At 44.2% G+C, this 26,313-nt stretch overlaps 1 protein-coding gene across 2 annotated transcripts; it reads left to right on the top strand.

The window, feature by feature from the left end:
- The first annotated feature begins 191 nt into the window (after nucleotides 1–191).
- LOC120789559 (F-box/LRR-repeat protein 7-like) lies at nucleotides 192–25,362 on the top strand. Of its 2 annotated transcripts, none has more exons than XM_040126307.1 (4): nucleotides 192–485; nucleotides 5,683–5,772; nucleotides 22,105–22,722; nucleotides 23,909–25,362. In XM_040126307.1, exons 1-4 carry the CDS (start codon nucleotides 449–451, stop codon nucleotides 24,643–24,645), a joined length of 1,482 nt encoding a protein of 493 aa, XP_039982241.1. In that variant the 5' UTR covers nucleotides 192–448; the 3' UTR covers nucleotides 24,646–25,362. The 2 variants fall into 2 exon arrangements, with proteins under 2 accessions (XP_039982241.1, XP_039982240.1); XM_040126306.1 differs by lacking the exon at nucleotides 192–485 and adding an exon at nucleotides 1,189–1,400.
- Nucleotides 25,363–26,313: the final 951 nt, after the last annotated feature.

The following is a 26,313-nucleotide window of genomic DNA, read 5'->3' as shown; positions in this document are numbered from 1 at the left end:
AGCGGAGGAGAGCTGCGCGTCCTCTCGAAGTCTGTCTGGCCGCCGTGATTGCCCGCACTCTGCCTGATAAACAGCTGCTTACCATTTAGGGGGCACTTCACAGAGTAACCCCCACCCCACCCCACCCCCCCCCCCCAAAAAAAAAAAAAAAAAAAAAAAAAACCCTCCTCGGAATTGGATTTTTGCGTTCAGCTCTCTTCGCCGTGTCTGTGGATGTTCAGATATAGAAAGTCTGCACCGCTGGAAGCTCGAGTCTGGACTCTAGGTTTGCGTAATGCCGAGGCGTCCTCTGTTCAACATCTGGATTAACTATTTGGAGTCAGAGCTAGCGGCCCTACACAAACCTCTGACTGTCCAGCCTGTCTTTACGGAAAGACTGTCTTTTTCCTCTGGACTTTAACTCCTTTTGACAACCCGAGTTTTGCGCATAGATTATGTATTCTTTAAAATGGGTGCGAACAATGGAAAACAGTATGGAAGCGAGGGTAAGTGCTGTAATTACTACTTTTAAAACACGTTTGACTCGAATTCCACTTCGAAGAACGAGATTTTTTTTTTTTTTTTTTTATCAAAACTCTCCTGCTCTGAATAGTAAAAAAAAAAAAAAAAAAAAGGGGGTGGGGGGTGGGGGCTGTTATGTTGCCGTTATTTTGCGAAAGCTTCTCATTTGCGTCCCGCAAAACTAAAAATAGAAAACAGTGTGCAGTTATTGGTCTGTAGCTTCCTTTCACTTAACTCTAGACACCAGTTAGCTAGCTTAAAACTAGCACTGTCCCCTCTATATCCTCAGTTCACTCACGGCGAGCGTTTTCTCGCGTAGCTTACACCGGGCTCCCTTCGCAAATCTTCAAATCGCAAAAGGCATGTGTTGCTATGGAGCTAATAGCCCCCTTCGGACAAATTAATTGCGTACTTTTTTCTACTTTTTTTTTTTTTTTTTTTTTTTTTTAAAGATACACAGCGTTTGTATTCTACGGGCGAGATACAGAGTGACACCTGGCGGTCAATATTGTGAGCGCGCTTAAAAAAAAAAAAAGAAAAAAAAAGGCGAACGTAAAAAGGTTGAATTCAACTTCCATTGTCCGTCCGGGCTACGGTTTAAAGAAACCGTAAACTGTGTGAGGTAACGTGCCAAAAAAAACCAAAAAAAAAAACAACAAAATAAATAAATAAAAAACTGGCAGTTGAGTTTTGACGTTAGTGGCAGAGGGCGATGTTTTCCAGTCCGCGATAAAGTCGGTTTGGAATCGAACACCACCTCACGTAGTCGGTCAGCCGAACCCGGCCGAGCCCAGCCGACCCGGCGGGGGGCGGCAGGTTCACCAGACAACACCTAGAGAGGGCCGAGCCGATGGCTCGTCTTTTAAAGGAAACCGTGCACTCCCGCCGGTCGGCTGGAGGTAGGTCAAAGGGCACGAGTGGTTGAGCGTGCGGGCACTTGTGGCCGTTCTTATCTCGATAAGGGGCAATTCCAGAGGATTTTTCTTTTTTTTTTTTTTGCCCACAGTTCCTTATCCTACCATTGTTTGATTCGGGAGCCATTTTGTGCATACACGTACACTTCAGGGCCATATGATAATAGTGTGCTCGAGACACAGCGCAGCCGCAGTGATGAATAACAACGACGCTAACAAGTGTCTGGAACAGCTTCTCCTTGGGGCGGTTTTCTCTCAGGGGGCAACTCAAGGCAACCGATTTTATGCGAAACGAACGGCAATCTTCTCAGTCAACGAGTGTTTGGGATGTTTGGTAGCTCTCCCGCGGTCTCCAGAAAGTAGATGTCACTGGGCCCAAGGTTCCTTAAAAGACAGGTTAACTCAATGATAAAATAAAACGAGTTCCTCGGCAGAGATTCAGATCACGACGATAATAGCGACAAATGCTGACAAAATAAAACGCCGACATCTTCTGCCCTGCTACCTCAATCTCAGCAATGTGCCAATTTTGGACTGTGGGACCAAAACAAAAAGTCATTATTAATGTGATGGCCACCAAGCAGGTCGAGGCATTCACCGCCCAACTCGCTCAGCTAGAAGATAAATTCAGGTTTTTTTGTTTTGTTTTTTTCTTCAGCCTGCTGGAATGCAGCTTAAACCCGGGAAAAGACAATATTCTGACATTTTTTTTTCAAACGATATTACGATGACCAAAATCTGGATCTAGTGAGCTTCATACCAGGATATCTATAAAAACCTCCAAACGTGGCTTTAATGATCCTGGAATATCAGCTCAGCAGGGAGGTCAGACTCACCCTCACTGCTACAGGGATGGCCAGACTACGCAGAACAAGGCGTGTTACCCCTCATAGTTCCCCTAACGTCCTCTCTCACCCCTCTCTCTCTCTCACACGCACGCCGTCTTTTTCATCTAAGATGTAACCTGCGACATTACTTATTCAGAAAAACTGAGGTCCGGCTCCTCCAAACGCATCGCTTCTGTCTCCAGAGCGGGATTGTTTGTATAAGGAACATTCCAGTGTGCTCTCGCCCTAAGTCAGAGAAAAAGATTGGAACTCGCGATGTCAAAAATAACCCGTGGACCAGCTCCACCTAGGAATCCGGCCCGTTGAGGTACGAGAACAGATTCTATCACAGGTCTGAGTCTCTTTGCTCGGGGTTCAAGTCCTCTTTTGCGACAAAATTACCTTTCTTTACTCACATCGGGTTAACAGTTATCAGTTGGGTAAAAATGTGGCAGAGCCTGTGCAGGCTCTGCTCTTGCTGCACGACAGTCACTGCCCAGTGGCTCGCACGTAACATAATGAGACCGAAGAGTACCTTACTCTGCAGTTAGCACTTGACAAACACGGACATTACACTCGTTAGACTCAGTATGACTGCTGGTGCAGTCCCAGTCTATAGTCTTCTCCGTCGATGTGTCATCACCAGATGTTTGGTAGGATGACGTCAAACGTCCCCGGGGAAAACGTCTTCCGTGTGCTCACAGGGATTCATTTATGATGAGTTTGAGGTTGAAAACATCCAGCTCAGGTGTTTGCTTTCTGGTCTGAGTGCAGAGACGCAGGTACGCATTTCTGGAGCGAGCGGGAAACGCAAGCGCCTTTACAGATTTTCTAATGAATAGCGTTGCAGAAAAGGGACACTTCAGGTGTAAGCGTTACTTGTCATCAGATGAGGGGTTCCCAAGGGGGTTTCGTCGTACTCAATACGCATTTTCCGCTACGACGCCAGGACGTGGCTGCTGGACGTCTCGAAGACGCTTGCCGGTCGTCTGCAGTGTTTTTTCGAGATCAGAAAACATCCTTGCACTTTAAAGTTATAGTCCTTAAGACTGGTGACGACCGTGCCCGCTAATCTGAGCTTCTCCGTCAGAGCCACAACAGCACGGCAACTGGTGTGTCCGTTTACGGTGCAACCAAACCAACTCACATCGTTTTTAGTCCTGCAACTAATGATTATTACCTATATTACTGATTATTCCGTAGATTGCTTTCTTGATTAATTGATCAGCAAATGAAGTGAAAAAAGCCCATAACAATTTCCAAAAGCCCAAGGGGATGCTTTCAGATGTCTTGTTTTGTCCGGCCAACTATCCGAAACCCAAAGACGTTCAGTTTCCAATCATAGAAGCACAAGTAAACCAACAAACCACTGACACTGGAGAAGCTGGAACTACAGAATATTGGAAAATTGGAAAAAGAAAAAAAAAAAGACTCAAGACGATTAATCAACTATCAAAGTGCGTTGATAGTTGATTGATAGTTGATAAATGTCTTTTATTTAATGTACATTGATACTAATCAACTTGTTGTTGCAGCTGTAGTTTTTTTGAAATAAAGAAGTCAGTCGATGAATCCCCCTTTTTTTTTCCAACCAAGATTCAATTTCATGCTGCACACCAGCGAGCAGTTCCCATTGAATCCCTCCTGCTCAAGCACATAATAGGAATACGCCGCTAGCAACTAAAAGCTACTACATAGTGACGCTACTAGAAAATGTCAATATTTCTGTTGCTGAAAAAAAAATCTGGGGTCGACTTCGTGACAGTCGTAGGGGATTATAACTTCAGTGTTCGCACCATCATACATGGCATTTCATTCCAACGTACCGTCATCTCACTGAAGAAAATATGGCATAGTTGTTAAGGTTTCAACATCTTGATAGAGTTTTAATACCAGTGTTTTATTTACAAGTGCAGAATTCCGCAGTCTGTCGGTCCACATCTGTTTTCAAGTGTGATTCCGCAATTAATTACACACTGGTCGCAGCTATGCAGCAGCCCTCCACCGGCACATTACATAAGCATAAGACAGGAAGCGGGAGCTTTTCTGAAAGTTGTTTTTCCATGAGAGATCCACATGCGTCGGCCCCAAAACAGCCCCCGCAGAGTTCCCCGTTGCTCCTGTAACCGGCTAAATATTAGAATGTACTTGCCCGTCTCGACCCAGCCTCATCCGCTCTGCTCTGCCCAGGTATTAGAGAAGTGGTTTTTTTAACGTTGACATCAGCAAACTCCTCATGAATATCATGAGTCAGTCCGAGGAGCAAGAGCAGATGTGCTGGCTCGGTGATGTCACCACAAAATGTCAGTCATACTGTTCCCATATGAGCTGCACTGGTTTTACAGTGTATTTTTTTAAATTTTTTTTTTTAATGTGTATCTGTGTGACCATGTGTCTTTGGTGTGGCTGAGTATGGGGACACAGGTTGCCTTTTTTTTTTTCTTTTTTTCTTCCTCCCCGCACGAGCTTTCACATTTACTGCTTATTTCAGGAACCGTCTGGTCCGTTTAGGTGGCTGCACTTGACGTGCATGTGGGCGTGACTGCTTGGGAAGACCTCTTCAGCCTGTCATGCTGGGTGAAAGGCACAGGAAAGCCACAAAAGCTGCATTTATGAACTGACAGAGGAATGAAATGCCAAAAACTACTCCACGGGCGGACTGCAGTCCCCGTGGCAGCCGGGCCTGGCGCACTCCGGCCGTAGAGGCAGTCGCGCGAGAAGGATATGTCTTTGAAATTGAGCTCTCCTGGGAGACTGTATAGAAATTCAAATCCTAAATCCAATAACGCAAGCATAGCTCGTAAAGGGAGAGCCGTACATTCACGTAAACTCAATAAAAAGCGCTTTGATGTGGCACTTGTGAGACTCGTCAACCTAAGAAGTACGCCGCTGATGATACATGTAATTGTTATTCATTAAATAGAGTGATTGCTTGTACCTTCTGCAGGAGTGTTTCCTCACTCGTCCCCCGTGGAAGCGAAGCCTGAAAGGGGATTTTGGGAGACTTTTATTCTTCTTCCAAACGTCAAAAGAAAACGGACACTCACTCAAACAAACCAGCAGAGACTTTGTGCATGTGCCAAGGCTAACCATTCATCCCAAATTGAGGAACATAAAAGTCACGAGAGCAGAGAATGATGGGCTCTATATTTCCTTACACTTCATACCTCCTCGCCATATTAAATACATCACGAAAGCGCGATTCCACCTTATCTCGGACGGACGCTCATCAGGATTTAAGCATAAAAAAGTTTGTTTTTATAGGACAGGATTTATTTCCACAGGCAAACTCTCGTTTCAACAGAGAAAAAGACGAAATTCGGGCTAATGTCTTGCGCTCAACACCCTATATGTGACATTACCGTAATATAACACAAGTCATCTTAAAGTTGCCACACTATGTCCCAGCAATCTTGTTTTTCTTCCCATTTCCCCTGCAGGTAAAGGGAGCTCAAGCATCTCCTCTGACATAAGTTCGAGCACAGATCACACACCAACTAAAGCTCCAAAGAATGTGGCTACCACCGAAGGTAAGGCATCTGGTGCTCATTAACCAAACTCCCCTCCCTTCTTCTTTCCCTCCTCTTCTCCTTTTCCTCCTCCCACCCCTCGCTTTCTCCTCCTCATCCACTTTCTGGGCTGCCTATTTTTGGAGAGAAACCTGCGTGTTCCTGGGATAACCCCGAATTGAAAACAAACTCACAGCTCCCATCAGAACCCAGAAAAGCAAAGGCATTTCTTGGGCTTTGTTTTAGCAGAAGAAGAAAAAAAAAAAACACTTCTGGCTTCTCATTGTGGAAGAATGCTTATCTAAACTGTGGTCATATCAGGCTCAAAGCATTGCCAAGGAGGGAGGGAGGTACGTGTTCTCTCTCTCTCGAGAGGAGGACGAGAGGGATTTTGCTGGAGACGGAGAAGTGCGTGGAGAGTGAGAACGGGGAAAGAGAGCTTCACCTTCTGCTCAGACGCCGTTGTTACTCCTCTCCACGCAGCTCTCCGGCTCCCTCTCGGCTCCCCAGCCTCCTGCCAGGCAGTCGTCCAACTCTGGCAGAGTTAATGCGGAGAACTGCTCCTCTTTTGTCAGGGGTGTATGTGTTACAAATGTAAACTGTGTGCTCACGGTAATGGTTCAGAAACACTTTGCAGCTGACAGATGCATTTTGAAGCCTCCTGTCAACAGCTGTCTCGAACGTGGATCAGCCTGACACATTTTTAACAATCTGTCAGTCAAAGCAAGCAGTTTTGTTTTTATTTCAACAGAACTGAACAAATGAAAGTATTACACTCACACACACAGTACTACACTGAATCTGAGCTTGTGCTCTGTAAGAAATGTTTTTTTTTTTTAATGAAAAGCATTTGTACACTCGTGAAAAATTAATTTTTTATTCAATTAATCAATTTTTACAATAAACAAGCTTAAACATGATATTTTTACTTTAATCTTTGGTTGTTAACTTAAAAAAAAAAACTTAACCAACAAAACAGAAACAGAGCCCTATGGAGCAATGTCTTTATGAGCAGGCCCCTATGTGAGCAATGTCATATTTATTTGACACAAATGCAAATCTGTAGAAACTTTATGAAAAAAGAAAATCCCAAGGATGCAAACATTTGTGCTTCTTGCACGTTGTCACCGTAAGGATATATTCTACATTTAAAACGAAGCAAAGCATCGAGCTGAAAAACACAACATTTACACAGAAGTTGATGTGGCTAATGTGTTAGCAACCAGCATTCATTTGAAAATTTGGTTTGTGTCCGCCCGATGATTGTTAGGATTCGATTCGTTGCTAACGTAAACATTTTTGATAAGCGCAGCTTTAAGCACATCAGCATAACAGACCAATGTTCATTAGCTCCGTGGCCCCTTTTAAATATATCAAACATGACAATCTATATCATCCTACAGCTCATTTACCACAAATCTCACCGTGACGGAAATGTCGAAAGAGAATGAGTCAGACGGTGAAAATGAAATCTCAGAACCCAGTGAAGTAATCACCGAGTCACCGATTTTGATCACAAAGCTCATCAACTGCCCCAGATATGCGGCGTATCGTGGTCTCTTCGTGCCGCGGCCTCTCTTCCGCTTAGGTTGACCAGCGGGTCCCACGCTCGCGCGCACACGTGCTCACCCTGCTCCTCTCATGCATTGTCATCACCAATCTTGAAGTCGCTGTAGCATGATGAATGTAGTATTCTTGTGGTCCGGGAGCTGCCCACAAGAAAACAAATACCAGCTACAGCCTGTGTTTAAGAGTGTCACTCAGCAGAAGATCTCGAGGTGTTTCTCAGAAGGGGAAGGAAAGGAGCGGAGAGAAGAAGAAGGAAAAGAAAGCTCCTCAGGACACGTCTGATGTTCTCTTGGTTTCACGCAAGATGTGTGTCAGTTAGTTTATTTTTGTGAGGTTAATTTACTGATTAACCTCGCTGAATGTACCGTGCTCTCATGAGCCGGCATCCGGACCAGCCGGATTACCGTTACTCATTCGGCTTCACTGGAAATGCTGACTCACTTGGATCCGTCCGTTTAAGTGCTGCTGGATTCCCCATAATTTTTTGGGGGAAAATCGATAATAATTGCCCCGGACGTGTCTACTCGGAGAACAACCTGTGCAGATAGAAATATATAGACAAGAGTATAGTCCATGGCTAGTGGCTTCCCAAACCATAATTTCCCTCCTGTGTTATGACTGAAATTGTTATTTTTTTTCTCCATGCTAAGTGGGAGTAATTACATGGTCTGGAACCACCACGGCCACAGTCAAATCCCCCCTCCTTTAAAAAAAGCATAGACACACACATGCGCTTGCACAAACACACACATGCTCACACACACACACACACACACACACACACACAGTGGCAGAACACACAGTCCTTGCTCACCTTATCCTGTGGTCCACTAAACTAATCAGGAAGCAGTCTGGGCTGTTTCCCTGCCACACACTGGGTGTATTCATATTAGGGCCTGCAGTGGCCCCGTGCTGCAGTAACGTCACTGTATTAATATAGTTTGTTATTTAGTTATTTAGTTAGTTAGTTAGTCAGACGTCTGGATGCTTTCAAATAACTGTACACGTGCATCTGTGCAAGATTTCAACCAAAGTGTTAAACAAAAGAAGAAATGCTACAAACTTCATCTCCCAGGGTTTCTCCAAGGAATTGGCAACATACAGTAAAATATTCACATATGAACAGCCAGCTACATGTTAAAAAAGAGAGTCTGTTTCTGTTTCTACTTTGCTAAACAACATATTGCATGTTTTCCAGTAAAAAAAAAAAAAAAAAGGGGGGCAAAAGAAAACAAAATGAAACTCATTTTCTCTATCAGTGAGTTGGGATAAGGAACAGATCCACTGCTTTTCATACTGACTGACATACTGCAGCTTCAGCTTTACCAACAGAAGCGGGTGCAATTCGAATCTAAATGCATGTAAGATGGTTCTCCATCAGATGAGGCAGGGTGATACGGTTAAAGAATAGCAATATTTTTTTTAAAAACTGTTTAGTTTCTCAATGTTGTTACACTTTAAAATATGAAAAATGGACAGAAAGTTACATATAAAGTAGCCAAACGAGCGTTCAGTGCAATTAACTGTTATGCGTTGGGTCAGATGTATCAGGTCTTTACCCTTATAAAACATTTGATAGATATATATTTTTTAAAGTTTTTTATTACAATTTGCTTAAAATCACTCATTTGGACATGAGAGTTTTGTGAAAATGAAAACCCATAATGATCATATTCTCAGTGCAAGATTCAGCTTAACGACCCAATAAATACGAATACGTTTGCCCTCTAGCCACAGTGGCACAAGTCGAGGAGTCAAACACAGCTATATTGAACAGGCCAGGTAAGGCTGTATCAAGAAATCCCCTTAGTCTGTTGATCTGAGCAAGAGTGCATTTTTTTTTCTTTTTTTGGATTCAACTTTGCATTTGTAAGAGAAGGACTGTGTTGTTTCTTCTCTCAATAGACACACATGTGTAAGATCGAAAAAACCAGAGAAACTGGCAGCGACTGGCTGGAGACTGCACCGACTCTGACCAGGAAGGTTTCGTTTTTTCTAAACATCAAAAACTTGTGCAATCAGAAGAATCTGAAAGATGCTATATTTACCTCCGAATTCTAGACTTAACGGCTTTAAAGTCAATAAGCCATAATACTGAGCTATTGCCCAGCCCCAATACCATTATGCAGATGGAAAGTAGGCTATTGTCTGTCTTCCTTCACTGGTCCAACATCTTTTCCCACAAAATCAACATTAGGACGTGACACTCATTCTCGTCCTGAACACAGACTGTCTCGTTAGTTATCTGGCAAGTTTTTGCAATGTGTCTCTGTTTTCATTTATTATTTAGACGGGCTTGTGGTGGCCTGACCCAGTTGAGATGCTTATTAGCTGCAGACTGGAAGGCACAGTCCTGGACAGTAAATCCCTCTTATGGGATGAAATTGAGTATCTCCCAGCAGGGGTTTCACTGTGGCCCTGTCTGGGCCTCAAGGGTTTGCTTTGGCACTGCCGAACTCAGGGTACCTTAGGAATGTGGCTCAGATGCGGCAGGAGTAGAGCCGACAGAACCCTGAGATGTTCAGCCTGTGTGTTGTAACTCTTCGAGACCGTTTTGATCCTGCTATATCGGTTGGAGCTTGTGCCAAGCTTTAGCCACTGATGTAACGCAGACTCACAGGGGTGTTGATCATGTCAAAGCAGCCATGCTTTGGGGGTCAGCTCCGTCACCCGTTTATAATGGCACCAGGAAGGTAGCGGAGGCACAGGGAATGGTGGGAACAATGAACACGCCGCCTTCCTCTCTGTCTGCCAAGGGCCAAAGACACAGTGATAACAGTGACAGGGAAAAAGCTTACTCTGTCCTTTTTTACTCCACTTCCAACGCCGTAGCAGGAGATTACACTGTAAGCATGACATGATTCATATGCATTTCTCTCTATTCTTATCAGAAACAGTAAATTCTTTAGATTATATTTCTTTATAAATGTACAAATGTTTCTTGCATCAAGTCATTACGACCTTCCCATATGAGTTAATGCCAGAATCAGACTAAGGCTGCAACTAGCAACTAACAATTTATGAATCATTTAGTCTATAAAATATTAAATAAAACTGGGAAAAAATGGCATTAAGAGTCTCAAAGAGCCCAAAGTGATGTCTTCAATTTTGCTTGCTTTTTCCAACCGACAGTCCAAAAGCTAAAGATTTTTTGTTTACTATCGTGTATGACGAAGACAAACAGCAAATCCCCACATTTGAGAAGCTGAAACCGGAGATCGTTTGGCATTTTTGCTCGAAATATCACCGAAACAATGATGTGATTATCGAGATTAATTATTTTTGTTGATCAACCATTGTAGATTGATTAGCTAAAGGTCCCAGCTCCAAATCAGACTGGCCCAATCAGACAGCCATGGAGAGTCAGGTAGGTCAGCTTGTCATTTGATCAGAGCCGGAAGACAAACCAGTTCAGCATGTAGGATGCCTCACGAAGGTCTGAAAGAAAGATTAGCTTGTGCAAATTTTTTTGCCTCCTCTCGTTTTTGAAAATAAGCTCTAATTTTCAAAGGAGACCTGAGCACATGATATAAAACGATACTCAGTTAAAACAAGTATTGCAACATCCAAAGACACGATTTCACCTCCGCATGTCAAGCAGTGCACGAGGGACCGCAAGCGATGATGGGTCGGGGTTCGACGTGTAATCTTAGATCAATCTAAACCAAGTCACTGCAGCAAGTGAGGGCACCATGATCACCTAATCTGTTCTAAATTATGGTTCCATTATACTCCTAATATTGATCGCTCTGAGTTCCCAGTATCCCCACATTGCCGTCCTGGAGACAGTGTGAGGGTCAGCCGTCCAGTCTAAACAGCCCATGCAGAAAACTCCTGTCTCCATCGTGTTAATATTTTTGCACTCCCAAGGGCAACATATCCCTCACACTTCATCTGTAAACTAAACTCACATGGCTGATGACCCATTTACTTGTGTTTACTCAACCGGATATATAGTGTTTCACTGTTGATTTTCGCCGTGCCAAACATGAATAAGGCTTCAGCGTGACGTTTGTGTGTGTCATTGCCGGGACATTTTTCGCCGCGGAGAGGAGATTTTAGAGTTTTTATCCTCCGCTTGCATTGTAAACTCAACTTTTATCATTCATCTGTAGTTGTTACGGCAGTATTTCTTCCAGTCTAAACAACCTTCGAGCTGGTGTGACAAATTTATCTTTCTGAAGTCGTGTTGAAACTTAATGCTGCGTGCGTTCTGCTGCTCTACAGCCGTGTTGGAAGTTCTCAAACAGGCAGAGACGTTTGTTAGGATGAGGAAGCGTCTCTTTGTGGAGGGATTGCAGGTGATTGATTATCTTACGGAGGATTAGAGGAAATAGTGCTTGAGATTGTTCTCATTTTACGCACAGAAATTCACAGCCACGAGGAGTTTTTTTACTCCTAAGCTGCAGGCTGCACTGGTGGAAAAAGAATCTGTCCCTTTTCATCAGTTTGACTTAGGACACAGAGCAGCAGCCTGCAGTTATTTTAAGGCTTTTTCAACAAGCCTTTAGCAATTGTAATAAGAAATATCGCTGGCTTACTTCTAATCCTCATTGGAAATTGTCTATGTGAAGAGAGAACACAGAGAGGCAAAGAATGCCCATGCTCTTCCCCCCAGATTTTCTCCATCAGCTGTCCTCGCTCCTCCCCCTTCTTTTCTACCACTCCCGGAGCCAGGAAATCTGAGCGAAAAAGCACAGAACAAGGCGGAGAAAGAAAAAAAGAAAACAAGTGAAAGCAGTTTACCGGAGGAGGAGGAGGAGGAGGAGGAGGAGGGGAAAGAAGGGCAGTTCAGCAAGCAGAGCTCTCCATCTCATAACTCATCTCTGATTACTGCTCGGTCTTCTCATTCTCTGTCACAGAGCGGAATCGCTGGCCTTGTTGTTTTGAATGCATTTGCCATTTTCTTCAACAGGGTCACATGTTTCATTTCTACTACGGGAGCGTGTTTGACAGGATTTGGGAAAGATGCCACCTGGCCGAAACACGCTCTCACTTCCTGTAAGATTTTGGCTCTCGAGTGGTGTTTTCACTCTGATGCACCTGGGCCTCTGGGCTTTTATGTGGCAATGTGGCCACAGTTGTGGACCAGCTGAACTGACGGGTTGGACTTCACCTCCCCTCCCTTCTTTTCATACTGTGGTTTGCTTCATTACATAAGCATGTCAGTTGTGGCTGAAGCTGCAATGGTACAAAAATGAGAGGAAAATTTCTATCTGGAGAGTGTTCTTCAGGGAGTCCTGGTTAGATAAACTGTGTTTCATAAGACCAAGAACAACCAGAACAAATCGTCTGCTTTTCTTAGCCATGCTAATTGCATGACTCTGGGGATGGCAATGTCAGCCCGTCGACCGGTCCACCACTTTGGTCCAAACTGAAATATCTCGACAACTGCCATGCAATTTGGTCACACGCATTCATGTTCCCTCAGGATGAGCCGTAATAGCTTTGGTGATCCTCTCACTTTCCATCTAGCGCCATCATCAGGTGGAATGTTTTAACTGATATATTTTTTTGTCAGACACCTTGGTTTATGACAAAATGTGTGCAAAACCAATGACACCCGCATCATCCTCAGCTGTAACACGTTAAGCTAAGATGCTGAGCACGGTAACCATCACAGTGGCACAATATCTGCACGTTGGCATTGGCATTTTGAGCATGTGAACATCCGGGCATTAGCAGTTAGTTCAAAGCACTGCTGCTCATATAGGTACAGCTTCATACAGCTATTAGCATGGCTGTAGACTTAGTCTTATTGATTTTAAGAATATCAGTGATTGTATATAACCTGGCTCTTTCAAATAGAGCAAAAATCATTACTTACAAGTTTGACTTAAGCTGCAGCAGAAGGAGGAAACATTTGTTCTGGCTGCTCTTAATGCCTTTTTGATGACTCAGGTCCTGGATATTTAGTTGCTTAGACGTTCCTAAAATGGGTGGAAAAAATGTTCAAAAAATAGAAATTTTAATCTCATCAGGTATTATTATTAGTGGTCTTATTAGTCACTTCAATCGGGAAGGAAATCCCCCAACATCGGGTGGCTGTAAAGTGACACAGAACGAAAAGGATCTTCAATTAAATACCACTCCAATGTCTGCATGCTAAATATGAAGGCAGCGCCAGCAGCTGTTTAGCTTAGCATGAGGACCGGAAGCTGGGGGTGGGGGTGGGGGGGCCGCCAGCCTGGTAAGATGAGGTGCTAAGTGGCACCTTGCCCACCAGCAGGTTCTACTCAAGTTTTGAAGGACTGAAATGTCCCGGTTCCATGAGGTGGCTGCCCAGGACTGTGAGATGCAGCTAGTGTGAAGGTCCTGCACTTTGGCATCTGTTCCACACATGAACCCTGATATATACTTGTAGTGCAAGACCAATCCCAACCTTGCAGCGTGCATGGTTGCACTCTTTAGCTAATAAAGTGAGATTTTATAAAGAACCCTTTTTAAGACTCTTCATCCCTCTATAAAGGCACTTCTACCATGCAGGACAAAATAACCTCTGTCTGGAGTTAAAGTGAGCCCTTCTTTGTCAGGAGTTTATAACCGCAAAAGTTCCAGCACTTCCCTTGTTCTGTTGCTTTAACCACATGAGATCATTACATTTGCTCCTCATCACAACCAAATCAACCGTTTGGGCCAGCGCTCACTTTTCCATTCCTTTCTGTTGTGCAGTTCTCCGTGGTGCTGCGTGTGTAGCCAAAGTTACCCTCCTCCGTCATTTAACACGACTGTCACTCCACGCTCTAACCCTTCTCACACACGACTGCCAAAAAGGATAAACTGTACAGAAAGGCATCTCATGCATATGATTCTCTTCAAAGAAAAAAAAGGGGAAAAAAAAGACTCTCTAACTCTGTTGACCCGTCTTTGACATCCCGATTTAACAACCTGTAAAAAATTACATCATCTCGAATTTCAGTGATTTCCCAAAGGCCATTTTGAATGATGCCAAATTGTTTTTGTAGTCTTAACTGTCATCTCTATTATAGAAAATTCTGTGCTGTGATGAGTAGACAAACACAAACGCTCACTTTTGAGGGAGTGACTTCGCCTTTAAATTCGGCTTTGGGATATCAGAGCCGATCCTCTGCTGTCCTCCTCTGCTGAGGATTTATAAAGTGATGAGGGTAGCGCGTCTGAACGTTTGTGTCTTTCGAACGGACAGAAGGGCTTTAAGTGGCAGAAAAACGTGCTCGTGGAAATTAGCGGTGAGGTGGGCAAAGAGTGTTATAGCTCCTGCCGCATGCGTAGCCAGAAACTGTGGCTGCGCAGGCTTCAAAAAACGGATCCCGAGACTGAGTGAGTGTGAGAATAGCTGCAGTCCAGAAGTGGAGGAGCTATGGGGGTTGTGTGGAGCTAAGGAGTCTGTTTCCTGTCCGAGTGTGCACATTTTAAAGGAACCAGCAGGCCCCATTGTCTCTTAGGTTGTCCAGTGACGCAAGACCTTCCTGTAGTGAAGGCTTTGCTGATAGCCCAGCCGCGACACTGTACGGTAATATCAACTTCCATGTATTCAATAAAACCCGAGACAGACCCAGATGTTTTTTATCCCAGGAGTTCTCTCTCTCAGTCAGATGTTTCCCTTTAAGAAACTGGAGCACGTAACCGTTTAGTGCTGATAAATCAATTGCGTTTTTGATTCTCTCCCCGTCAAATCCCTACTGCCTGGTTGTTTTTATTAGCTGATACTTTCTTTTTAACACTTCCCCTCTTTTGCGTTGATTTCTGATTTGACTCTCTGACTTATGAGAAGAAAATGAGCATCTCTGATTCCCTCGCGTACTCTACACCACCCTGTCTCGGCAGGGAGGAGCACAGTGCAGAGCGGGAACATGTCGCAGGCCTAATGGCATTGAGGTAATGGATTGGTCTGTCCTGCCAGATGCAGCAGTAATAATCCTACAAGCTCCAGACAGGGTCTTAGCAGAGCTTCACAGCACTGCAAGATCCTGAGTGGAATCCCTATAGCTTTAGTTTATGACCAGGCTGCGTCAAAGTCTGGACTGACCCTGCCTGTGCACTTGTCTCTGTCTCTGGTAAAGTCTGCAGGCTCTTTTGCCAATTTATCTTCCCTCTTTCTTTTCTTCTTGCCCCTATTTTTCTTTTGCTTTCTCCTAAAATCTGTTTTTATGCATTACTTTTTTTTTTTTTCAATTCATGGGGTTTTTTTGTCATTAAGGCGACATCACACCGAACATCCAACTGCACCTCTTCATCACGGAGGCATCTTGTCCTCTCAGTGATCACTCCAATTGATTTACATTAAACTTCTGGTATCAAAGCACAATCCAGATGTGTCTCAGAAGTAAGGCTAAGTTGATGTTAATGGGATCCTGCTGCAGCACTGCTGTGGATCAGCTTAGATTCGGGTATTAGTGGCAAATGATTTCAGCCAAGTATGCCTTGCTGCGGCTATATGCGCATTCAAAATGCATGAGTTTCTCTTTCATTTCACCACTGCTCCGTTGTTCTTTGTCCAGGCTAAAGACCAGATGTTCCTCTGCTTCTCCTCTGATTTCCTAAACCAAACTGAGTCTCCCACCATCTGCACTCAAAGTGTCTTCAAGGGAAGTTGAACAGCTGTATGGTATTTGTTCTGTTAATGATAGGTTTGCAGAGATATAAAACACAACAACACTGGTTAACTTGCGCAGTTTTCAGCAGTAACCAAGAGTTAAAGAGAAGTTTATTTTTTTCATGCTTAGAGTTCAGAGCTGCAGGTAAATACCCTGAACTTGCCCGTAACTCCCAACAATCCTAACCCAAGGTCCACTTACTAACTTTTTCTGGAGCTTTCAGTTGTATCAGATGGTCCTTATTAGCGGATAAAGTTTGCTTAGTTGCCACGGAGACATGCAGGCTCAGTAGCTGTTATGATTTCATTCATAGCACTTCTAGGAGTTCTCATCCATGTTGCCTCATAAATTAAGCCTGAGCTTCATTATTAACCCTAGAAATTTTTTTTTTTTTTGACCTAACAATCCGGACTCAAGGTCTACTTACATGTGATACAGTTGAAAGTTCCATGAAAAGTTAGTACCTGCACCTTGACTACTGCAGAGATGGGACTGAGTGTCTGTTGTTGAGAGTACGCACTTTGTGAATAACCGCATCATATTAAAAAAAAGAAAAGCCTCACATATCACTGAAAAACTAGTAGAGGCTCTTCAGATGCAAAAGCCGTACATTTATCTCATATCCAGAAGCGGCGACAAAGTATGGAAAACGTGAAAGATAAGGGAATATTTTGGTCATAAAATCATTGTCAACAACTTCAGCATTGCTTATTGTCAAGCAGAGGTCAGCGGTGATTGGATAAACAGATGCCTCATGCAACTAGAAAACACAGCTAGACAACACCTGGACTTCCTTAAAGTAATCCAGGTGCTATCTGTCCACAAAAATCCAGTGCAACTAAGCAACTGTAAATCTGTCTTCATTTAACTTTCCCCACCAGCTGCGTGAAAGTGTGTCTCAGTACGAAGGGGGTGGATGTAGTCTAACTGGTAGCATTGTGTTGCTCCAGTCTCGGAGCGCTCTTTTGATCAGCAAAACATGTAATTACGCAGTTTGGAAGTGGCTCCTTGGCCAGTGGCAGATGAGTTTGTGTCCCGAGCGCAGAAGCCGTCGCATTAGCTCCGACTTGGATAGCAAAGGCCAGGTCTCATTCATCCATCAAAACCAATGACTCAAGAAATGGGTCGGTGTCAAGCCCGCACACGGCTTTATGGAAACCCTGCTCTTCTGCTGGATGTTGCGATTTTGGCAACGAAAGACTTGTGTCGACCTTTTTTGCCATGATGCCACAGGATTGATTTCTGACTTTGGATTTGAATAAATTTATACCCTCACATCATTGATTTTCTTATAATTTAATGACAAAAATGGAGTTGCATAGACCAGATGCCAAAAATATACCGATTTCTGCTTGTTTGTATGGTTCGGTGTTGCATAGTGTGTGGTTCTGGCCATGTTGGAGGAATAAACAAACACTGGGTATTAACTAAGCAATCTTGCAATATCTATAATGTGCTGGAATAAACATAAAAACTCCAAGGACCACTACTGTCCTGACATATTTTGACGTGTGTGAAATATGAAATCCACGAGGTGTTTATAATGACCTCAAACTATTAAATCCTTTGAATTAAGCAAAAAAAAAAAAAAAAAAAAATTGCATTGTCATTGAAGAAATCCAAATGAGAGTAACACGGGCCAAGATAAGATACAAGACGTCAAGGAAATAATCCTACACACTTACAGATGAACTAATCTTAGACTGACCACACACAAGAATGTGATGCATTGAACCAAAGCTCACAAGAACAAGTAAATCCCACAACCTCCTGTAAGCCGAATAAAACGTGTTTGCTGCAGATGAATGCATATTTGGACAGCGGTACTCTGTATTTTGCTTGAATTTGGATGCGAGTGAGACTTTTAAGGCACACAAGAGGCACTGTTAAAGTAGCTGTGAATCGGAGGACATGTTCCCGCGTGGATGAGCCTGTGGATGTCATCAGAGGCAGGTCGGGAGGCAGGCTGAGCTGAAGGTCTGGAAGACAGATCTGCAGGACCGCCATATGGACGGTGTCAATGGCCAGCTGTCTGTCTCAGCACAGAAATCCACATGACAGGCAGGGTGCTGTCCATTTGTCATGCAGATTCTGACATATACTGCGTAGAAGCAGCTGACTGTCGGACCTGAAGCATCCATTAGCCAAAATGATTCAATTATGGTTCAATGTACATGACTTGAACTAGAAATGTAGGTTAATACAGTTTTAATGTACTGTTAATGCAGTTATATCATCTTGAATTTATGTAAATTGCCCAACATTTTTGACCAAAATATTAACCAAGTATTGCTTGACATACTGTCTCAGGAACAAAATCAGGAATTAAAGGTCCAGTTCCCGTTTGGATTCCCACCACGCCTTAAAAACCGGGAATAGAATAGTTAGACTGATAAAGGATTAAAAAGTTGCAGCTCTGTATGGAGCAGCAGTTCTGGCACACAACAAGACAACAGCACAGGGTAGTCATGGTCTTTACTGCAAAGTGGCAAGGATCTGCTGAGTGATTTTTTTTTTTTTCCCATTGTTTTACTGCACACTGAAACAATTAGAAAACAACCCTAGCCTTCCCTCTCTCTAACCTTTCTTTGGGGATTAGCTCTATAACTTTGTTTAAACATCAATAACATTGAAAGAAAATTTCCATTTTCACATCCTGATATTGATACTAGTGACCACTAGGGCTTGCTTTCAGTCTGAATTGAACTGTCTGGGGCTAGGTACTAGGTTCCTGCAGTTGAGAAGCAGGTGAAAATCCCGGGCTGCTAGAAAAGTTCTGGTGGTTAAAAAGCGTCAGTTGGTGGTGGATTGGGCATAGTTTCTAATTCTGAAAACATCACAAAGTACCACAGGTAGGGCAGGAACTTTTTGTGTTTGGAACTACGGCCCAAAAACCAAAACTGGAAGTAGATTCCTGCAGTAAAAGGCAGGTAAAGTCCCTAAAAAGGTTCCTAGAAAGGGGGTCAGTTGGTGTTTTTATTGTTACTGTGTCCCCCATATTTTAAATGGCATCTTTTGACCAAAATTGATACTTTATACTGCCCTTTGGAACAAATGTCAAGTTCCTGAGTTCCTATAAAGGTTCCAGGGTTCTCTGAAAAGTTCAGTGGAGGAAAAGGTATAAAATCAATGCGATGTACTGATGTGAAAATATTCAAGTATCGCATTTCAGAATAATAGTCTTAAATCAAAAACAGTTTAGACACAACAGTAAATGTTTTGTTAAGATTCACTGGAGGAGATTCATACTAAACTTTCCGTTATCATCTTGGATCTATTACTGTCTCAAACATAAAGAATGCTGTTTTATTTTGAAAGACGATAAAGCCTCATTTTTTCGCCCATAAAGCCTGCAAACTCATAATTTGACAGCTGTAAGTGACATCATATTCGTGACTACTTGAAATGCTTTTAGTGATGACTATCAATCCACATGAACTCCTCAAGACTGGACAAGATGAACTACAGGGGTATTGAGGGGACACAGATAGCATCAGAGACGAGCACTCGATGTCCTAGCGTGATGGGTCGACCCCGGGAATCAGATTCAATGCCTCGGCTGAGGAAAGGCTGAGGCTCCATCGTCTCACGCCACTGTGATGGGATCCAGCCACCGCTTCTCACAGCTGCGTCTTCAGCCATGGCGGAAATCAGCGCACATCTGTCAGGAGGGCCTCAGTGTTTACACAGGGCTAACCGTACATTGTCAGCCCCAGCACCAAACTCCTCAGCTGCCGGCTTTGAAGCTACAGAGTTCATCTGATGAAGAGGCCCTGTGACTGCTGCCCCGAATGCCCTGAAGATAAATGTGACACATTTTTTCCCAAACATCCCAAAACATGATAACAAAACCCATGGAAACTCCTCTTCATTGATGATAAAAGCTGGTGGGCCTGTGGCAAATGGGCTTGACACATTTCATGGCCTTTTTAAAAAAAATTGTTCTTGTTTCCACAAATAACTGTCAAATACAATGAGACATTATGTCATAACTATCACTGCGAAGATTAATGGAAAACATGAATTTCGGTGATCTAAAACAGCAACAGTAAAGGTCAAGGTTTAGTGTGAAACACAACACTGAAATTCAGCAAAGAAGAATGGATAACAGTGTCTCCACCAACAGAGGCCCCAGAAGATCAGTGCAGCCACAAGACATGTTGTGTTTTAAAGGGACACTCCACCAACTTTACACATTAAAGTCGGTTTACTGGTTAAAGGGGAACTCCACCTACACTTCAAAGTCTGTCTACGGGTCTTCAAAGATGCTACAGCAAAGGTCAAAAAAGTTCTATCAAACTTTTCGTGGCTCCAGAAAAGTTGATGAAAACGGATAAACTGGCAATGTCAGATGAGGCTGAAGACTGCAAGTTTGAGAGTAAAAAACAATCTGGGGGTGTGCCCGGCATCTCTGCTTACGGCTAGAAGCCCACGGCTACATCGGCCGCCACCAGCATAACGCACCCGAATCACCGACCAAACTGTTGGCAACTGTTGGTGGGTAACGTAGGCGCCAAGTTTTGACAAGGAATGAAAAAGATAATATCTCTGTTTCTGCTGCATTGATTTTGATCCTTTAAAAAAGTAAGGTTTTGGGAGTGCAGTGCTAAATCGGTGGAATACACTTTTATGGGAAGTACTAAGCCGCCTGTGAAAACCGTTGCATAACGTCTCCTGTGGTTCTGTGGGAGCTTTGATGAGTCTTGAGAAAATCATATTAGGCTTACCCCATCCTGGGCTTCGAGACTACATATTTCTAACAGAAAGCCTATGGTACAAACTGCCATGGAGTTCAAAAGATGTTGGCATTTTCCAGGCAGGGAGGGTCTGACGAATGGTAGCATCCCACATTTTTGCCTTGTGACTCTCAAGGGGGCCGAAATTATTCATCATAGTCTCACGTCACTGGCTGCTGCATGCCCTTTAATGTAAATCATATTGAGTTTCCCTGTAATTAAATGTGTTATATAAATGAGGTTGTCTTGCCTCGTCTAAAAGTCTTGATTTCCCAGTCTCTTCCACTCCAATTTCTGTCCATTCTTATTTCAATCTGTCTCCTGCAAGTCCCCAAACTTTACCGGAGAGAGTATTTCTTTAAAGTGCTAAGTTAGTTTTTTTTCTTGCATGGAAACACTTACTTTGTAGGTCTTACCAAACAGAGTCACGAATAGCTGTTCTCTCCACCTCTGTAAAACCCACAGATTACAATACAGTCGCCGAAGGACTGTTTTTAGTTGTCAGAAGTCATTCTAAGAAGTGGAGGAAATTACTCGTGGAAATATAAGTGCATGAGTCATGTTTGAGGAAAAGTACAGCAAAAAGTTCAATTAAAGTATTCATTGCAAAATTATTCTTGGAATGCAATAAATGTCACAGTTTGATGATATTAAACAATGTATCTGAGGGCGGATTTTTCCTTTAATAGAAGTGGAAACAGGATGACGCCGAAGTTAGATGCCAATTTGCCAGATCGGAAATTGAGCTAAAAGTTCTCATTATTTGCACCACTTATTGTGGTGATAAAGTATTAGACATCATAGTGAAAGCAATAACACTGTTGAGAGATCACATTAGACCAGGTCTAGCTCCAAAGCTGCTTTACTTACACTTGTCAAACCGGGACCAGATTAAAAAGTAGACTCCAGAGACAGTTTGAAAGACATTTTTTCAGATTTCTGAAACGTTAATTCTAAAAAAAAAAAGGGGCAATTTCGCTTTTTCGCCAACCAGACCACATTAGACCAGGTCTTGATCAAAAAAAACATAGTTACTGTAGACAAGATGTTCTGTAAGAGGAGCAGTTTTAGGGTCAGCACATTGGAAAAGATAAGTCTGAAGAGCAGTGATTAACAAGATTGGAAATAAAAAAATAATAATTCAAGGCACCTACATAGTTTTATCTATTCAGACTAGAAAGTCTAAAAATAAAACAGTCTGAGAAGAGGACGTCAGTCCGTGGTTGAACTGCTACAGCTCACAGACGTGTGCAACCTCTGACAAGGGATCACAAGTAAACATTTGTTAGTTTTACAGGGTCAAAAGCCAAAAAAAATCACTGTAATTTGAAAAAAAGGTTTAAAAACAAAGGGATTTCTAATAAACTCTCAAACTTTTACTGGCTTCAGATGCTAACCCTCTTTTTGCCTCTTTTTTCCTTTCACTCTTTTCACATCTGTCTACAAATCTATCTCGTCCTCCTTTTATTCAGGTTTAGACTCCAGCACAAGGACTCTGAGCACCCCAAGCCCTGGTCTGATCCTGCCGTCCAAGTCCTCGTCCCTCTCCTCACCCGCCCTCTCCAGCAACGGCCATGAGACCAACTCCTCGTCCTCCTCCTCTGCCCCCGCCGAGACGGTCGCCGTGGTCCACCCCCAGCCCGGCACGCACGCTCGCTCCCGCCAGTCAAAAACCCACCACCACGCCCCCATTGACCTCCTCCCCGACCACACCCTTCTGCAGATCTTCTCCCACCTCCCCACCAATCAGCTCTGCCGCTGCGCACGCGTATGCCGCCGCTGGTACAACCTGGCGTGGGATCCGAGGCTGTGGAGCACCGTCCGGCTGACGGGGGAGCTGCTCCATGCCGACCGTGCAATCAGGGTCCTGACCTACCGGCTGTGCCAGGACACCCCCAACGTGTGTCTGACCCTGGAGACGGTGGTGGTGAACGGCTGCAAGAGGCTCACTGACCGGGGGCTGCACGTGGTGGCTCAGTGCTGCCCGGAGCTACGTCGCCTGGAGGTTGCCGGCTGTTATAACATCTCTAATGAGGCTGTGTTTGAGGTGGTGTCCTGCTGCCCCAACCTGGAACATCTGAACCTCTCAGGTAAAAAAAAAAAAATCAAAGAAACATTTACTACTTCATCTTCTATAAGATGCAATCAAAGCCATCTCACCTTGATTTGCGGCTAAAGGCAGGCTCACTCGGTTTTATCGAGGAGTGGCCGCTACCGTGCATTACGCACGTGTGGATTTACCTCAAAGAATTCATCCTCTCAGTCCTTCCCTGTCATTTCTCCTGAAGCTGGTAAAATCATTAGAGGGAGCAGGAGAAGCTCTGCCAACCTTAAGCTCCCGTGTGGGAGAAGAAATGCTTTCTTTAGCTGAAAGCAGAACCTACCTCAACATGAGCGAGAGGGCTGGTCTGCTCCTTTCATTAGGCAAGTGACACAAATAACATTGACTTGGACCGGACTCCGGTGGCAGAGCATTGTCTGCGCCTTTAGCACCCGGAAGTGAGCCCTTTTGTTGCAAGAATAGCCTTTAAGAAAAGTTGTGGCTTTTATTTGAAAGGTCAAAAAGGATTAAATCAGGTCTGTTTTGTAACTAGTAAGGACATCGGCCTTTGATTTCTATCTGGAATACTGACCACAATTTTGGTTTTCTTGGAGCTGCTTGCACGCAAACATTTTCATACTTCTGGTTGCAGGCATGTATCCAAGTGTGTGTGTGTGTGTGTGTGTGTGTGTCTGTGTGTGTGTGTGTGGGGGTGTCTCACACTGTCGCCCTCTAGTGGCTGCTCATCACTAGCCTTCTTAACGTGTTTCTGTTGAGAGTAAGGGGGGACAAATCCCACAGTCCTCGTTCTCCAAAGCTCAGCTGAAGTCCATGTGCAGTAAAAAGCGTTCCCTAAAGTTAATCTGAAGCTAACATCAGGCTTTAGCAGTCTGAATTAGACAAATCAAGTGGGTTACAGTCTTTTTTTAATGAGAACTCCACTCTGTCATTAGCTGTGTTTCCCCCAGGCAGTGTTTACTTGCTGAAACACTGTACTGAAACGACTGTTACTTTGGAAAATACTGCTAAAGCCTCAACCTCGCGTCAGCTAAACGTCTGGAGAACAAGGTCCATGGATTTTGTCCAGGGAGTCAGTGTTCATACGGGCACCTGACTGCTGTTTTAAGCCTTGAAAAACTTGACTTAGGACTTGAGAATCTGCAAATCCTTTAAATAGAACCAAATTTAGAAATAATTTTAGCTGAAATCTCTCCTTCCTCCTCCTCCTCCTCCAGGCTGCTCCAAGGTGACGTGTATCAGCCTTACCCCGGAGGCCTCGCTCCAGCTGTCCCCTCTGCATGGCCAGCAGATTTCTATTCACTACCTAGACATGACCGACTGCTTTTCCCTCGAGGATGAGGGCTTGCGAACTATCGCCTCGCACTGCCCGCGCCTGACGCACCTGTACTTGCGCCGCTGCACCAGACTGACGGACGAAGCCTTGCGCCACCTGGCTCTCCACTGCCCTTCAATAAAGGAGCTTAGTCTCAGTGACTGCCGCTTGGTAGGGGATTTCGGCCTGCGCGAGGTCGCCCGGCTGGAGGGCTGCCTGCGCTACCTGAGTGTAGCCCACTGCACCCGCATTACAGATGTGGGCATGCGCTACGTGGCTCGCTACTGCCCGAGACTGCGCTACTTGAACGCAAGGGGTTGCGAGGGGCTGACAGACCACGGCCTGGGCCACTTGGCCAGGAGCTGCCCCAAACTCAAGTCTCTGGATGTGGGTAAATGCCCGCTGGTGTCGGACAGCGGGCTGGAGCAGCTGGCTATGTACTGCCAGGGCCTGAGGCGAGTGAGCCTCAGAGCCTGCGAGAGCGTGACAGGCAGAGGACTCAAAGCCCTGGCGGCCAACTGCTGCGAGCTGCAGCTTCTCAACGTGCAGGACTGCGAGGTGTCGCCAGAGGCTCTGCGGTTCGTCAGACGCCACTGCCGGCGCTGCGTCATCGAGCACACGAACCCCGCTTTCTACTGAAGCCTGGGGAGTTCTTGGACTGGTCCCTTGACAAGTGGATGTTCTAATATTCCTGCTATGGTGTTGGCAGAGTTCAGCGGCCGATGTGTCAGAACTGGTTGAAAACTGGTGTGCAATACTGGCCAGAATTTGTCTTTTAAATCCGCTTAGTGGCTGTTAATGCTGTCCTTTGAAAATACTTCAATAGAATGTATTTAACATATTTATCTGTAAAAAGGCAGAGAAGTGCGGTATTTCATCGTATTACGTTTTCTTTCCAACATCACAATTTGCATTGTAACAACATCTTACAACACTGAGCACCGGGTACAGCTGTGTTACCATTTAGGAGCATTGTAATATATTTTATTTTAAAGTTCATCACCTTAAGGCCCTGAGTCATAATCATAATCCTACATTACTGCATCTATTTATAAACAGCAAGTATCTTCAGACTAAACCACTAAGAATGTAGCTACAAAGCAGCAACAAAGCAGATCTGGTGTCTTAAAATATACTCGGTTTCACTTTCTTTATGTTGTGTGCATATGCACTTTATGCAATTGTACTGACAATCACTTCAAACTGAGCTCAAAGTGTCGTATATCAGATTTAGTCAATAATATTTCTGTCAATTAAAGGTTTCTGTTAGCCAATGCCAGATAGAAACAAACTGTTTTGGGACCATTGTTGAGAATAAACAAGAACACATTGCTGCTATAACTGTGCCAATAAAATTCTTCTAAAATCCGCCTCCACCCGAGTGAGTGTTTTCTCAACCCCTCATTTCCGCCTGAAAGGATTTAAGCCAGCAAATGCAATGTAACTTGAAAATGTCTCAGAGTACCATATATGGATTTGTAAAAGGTTGTGTTCCCCTTTAAGGGCTCAAGTAGGCGGGTGCAAAGGCCAACGTTTGCAAAGAGGAAAAAGGTGCTTCCTGCTTTCATGCTATTGGCTTAGGTCAACCTGGAGGTGGGAGAAAGAGGTTTAAGATTGTTAATGAGTCATTACTGCCGCAGTTGTATTTCCCGTTTCTGTGTAAAAATATGGCTACTGGTGAATGTGACTCGGGTTCTGTGTTAACTAGAGGATCCCTTCTCAAGTCCCCTGCCAGCAGCGAGCAGCCGTGGGAAAACCTACTCCCGCACCTGTTCTTGATTCACGGGCTCCTGCTGTGTTCCCGGGCTCGAGCAGGCAGGTTATGTGACATAATCACAGCACAAGGCAAAGCGAGAATATCTCCAAACGGATCTGAACTGCTAAGAGATACATCTAGATTTTGTAAGTGGCGTTGGAGCAGACATGCAGCTGCGAAAACATTCGGCGCTCCTGTGTTTCGGAGAGCTCTGGACCCGCAGCGACTGTAAAAGCCGGCATTGCGCGAGGACGTTACAGGACAGCGAAGGGGTCCGCGGCGGCGGGTGGAAGAGTATCTCGGCATCCTCGCCCACCGCCGGGGCCCCTTGCGGTTTGCCGCACCCCAAGTGGGGCCCAGGTGGTGGATTACACTTGAAAACGGACCGAACTTGTTCCGGCAATTGGTCTGACAAAGGATGCACGGCTCAAGTCCGACTGACCCCCAAAGTACTGATAGTACGATACAAAGTCTTGTTTTAAGTGTCGAAACGCGTCGATAGGACTGACACCAAAATAAATAAATAAATCAAAGATTTAAAAAAATGGCTC

Source organism: Xiphias gladius, chromosome 5, assembly GCF_016859285.1.
Source record: "Xiphias gladius isolate SHS-SW01 ecotype Sanya breed wild chromosome 5, ASM1685928v1, whole genome shotgun sequence".
Lineage (NCBI taxonomy): Eukaryota > Metazoa > Chordata > Actinopteri > Istiophoriformes > Xiphiidae > Xiphias > Xiphias gladius.
The sequence above is the reverse complement of the archived record's forward strand: the minus strand, read 5'-3'. Positions and strand labels throughout refer to the sequence as shown.

Excerpts from the sequence above, each read along its gene's own strand:
- LOC120789559 (XM_040126306.1), top strand. The coding sequence starts at position 1,352 with ATGGCTCGTCTTTTAAAGGAAACCGTGCACTCCCGCCGGTCGGCTGGA. Across the intron at positions 1,401-5,682 it reads CTCCCGCCGGTCGGCTGGAG|GTAAAGGGAGCTCAAGCATC; the intron begins GTAGGTCAAAGG and ends TTTCCCCTGCAG. Across the intron at positions 22,723-23,908 it reads GGAACATCTGAACCTCTCAG|GCTGCTCCAAGGTGACGTGT; the intron begins GTAAAAAAAAAA and ends CTCCTCCTCCAG.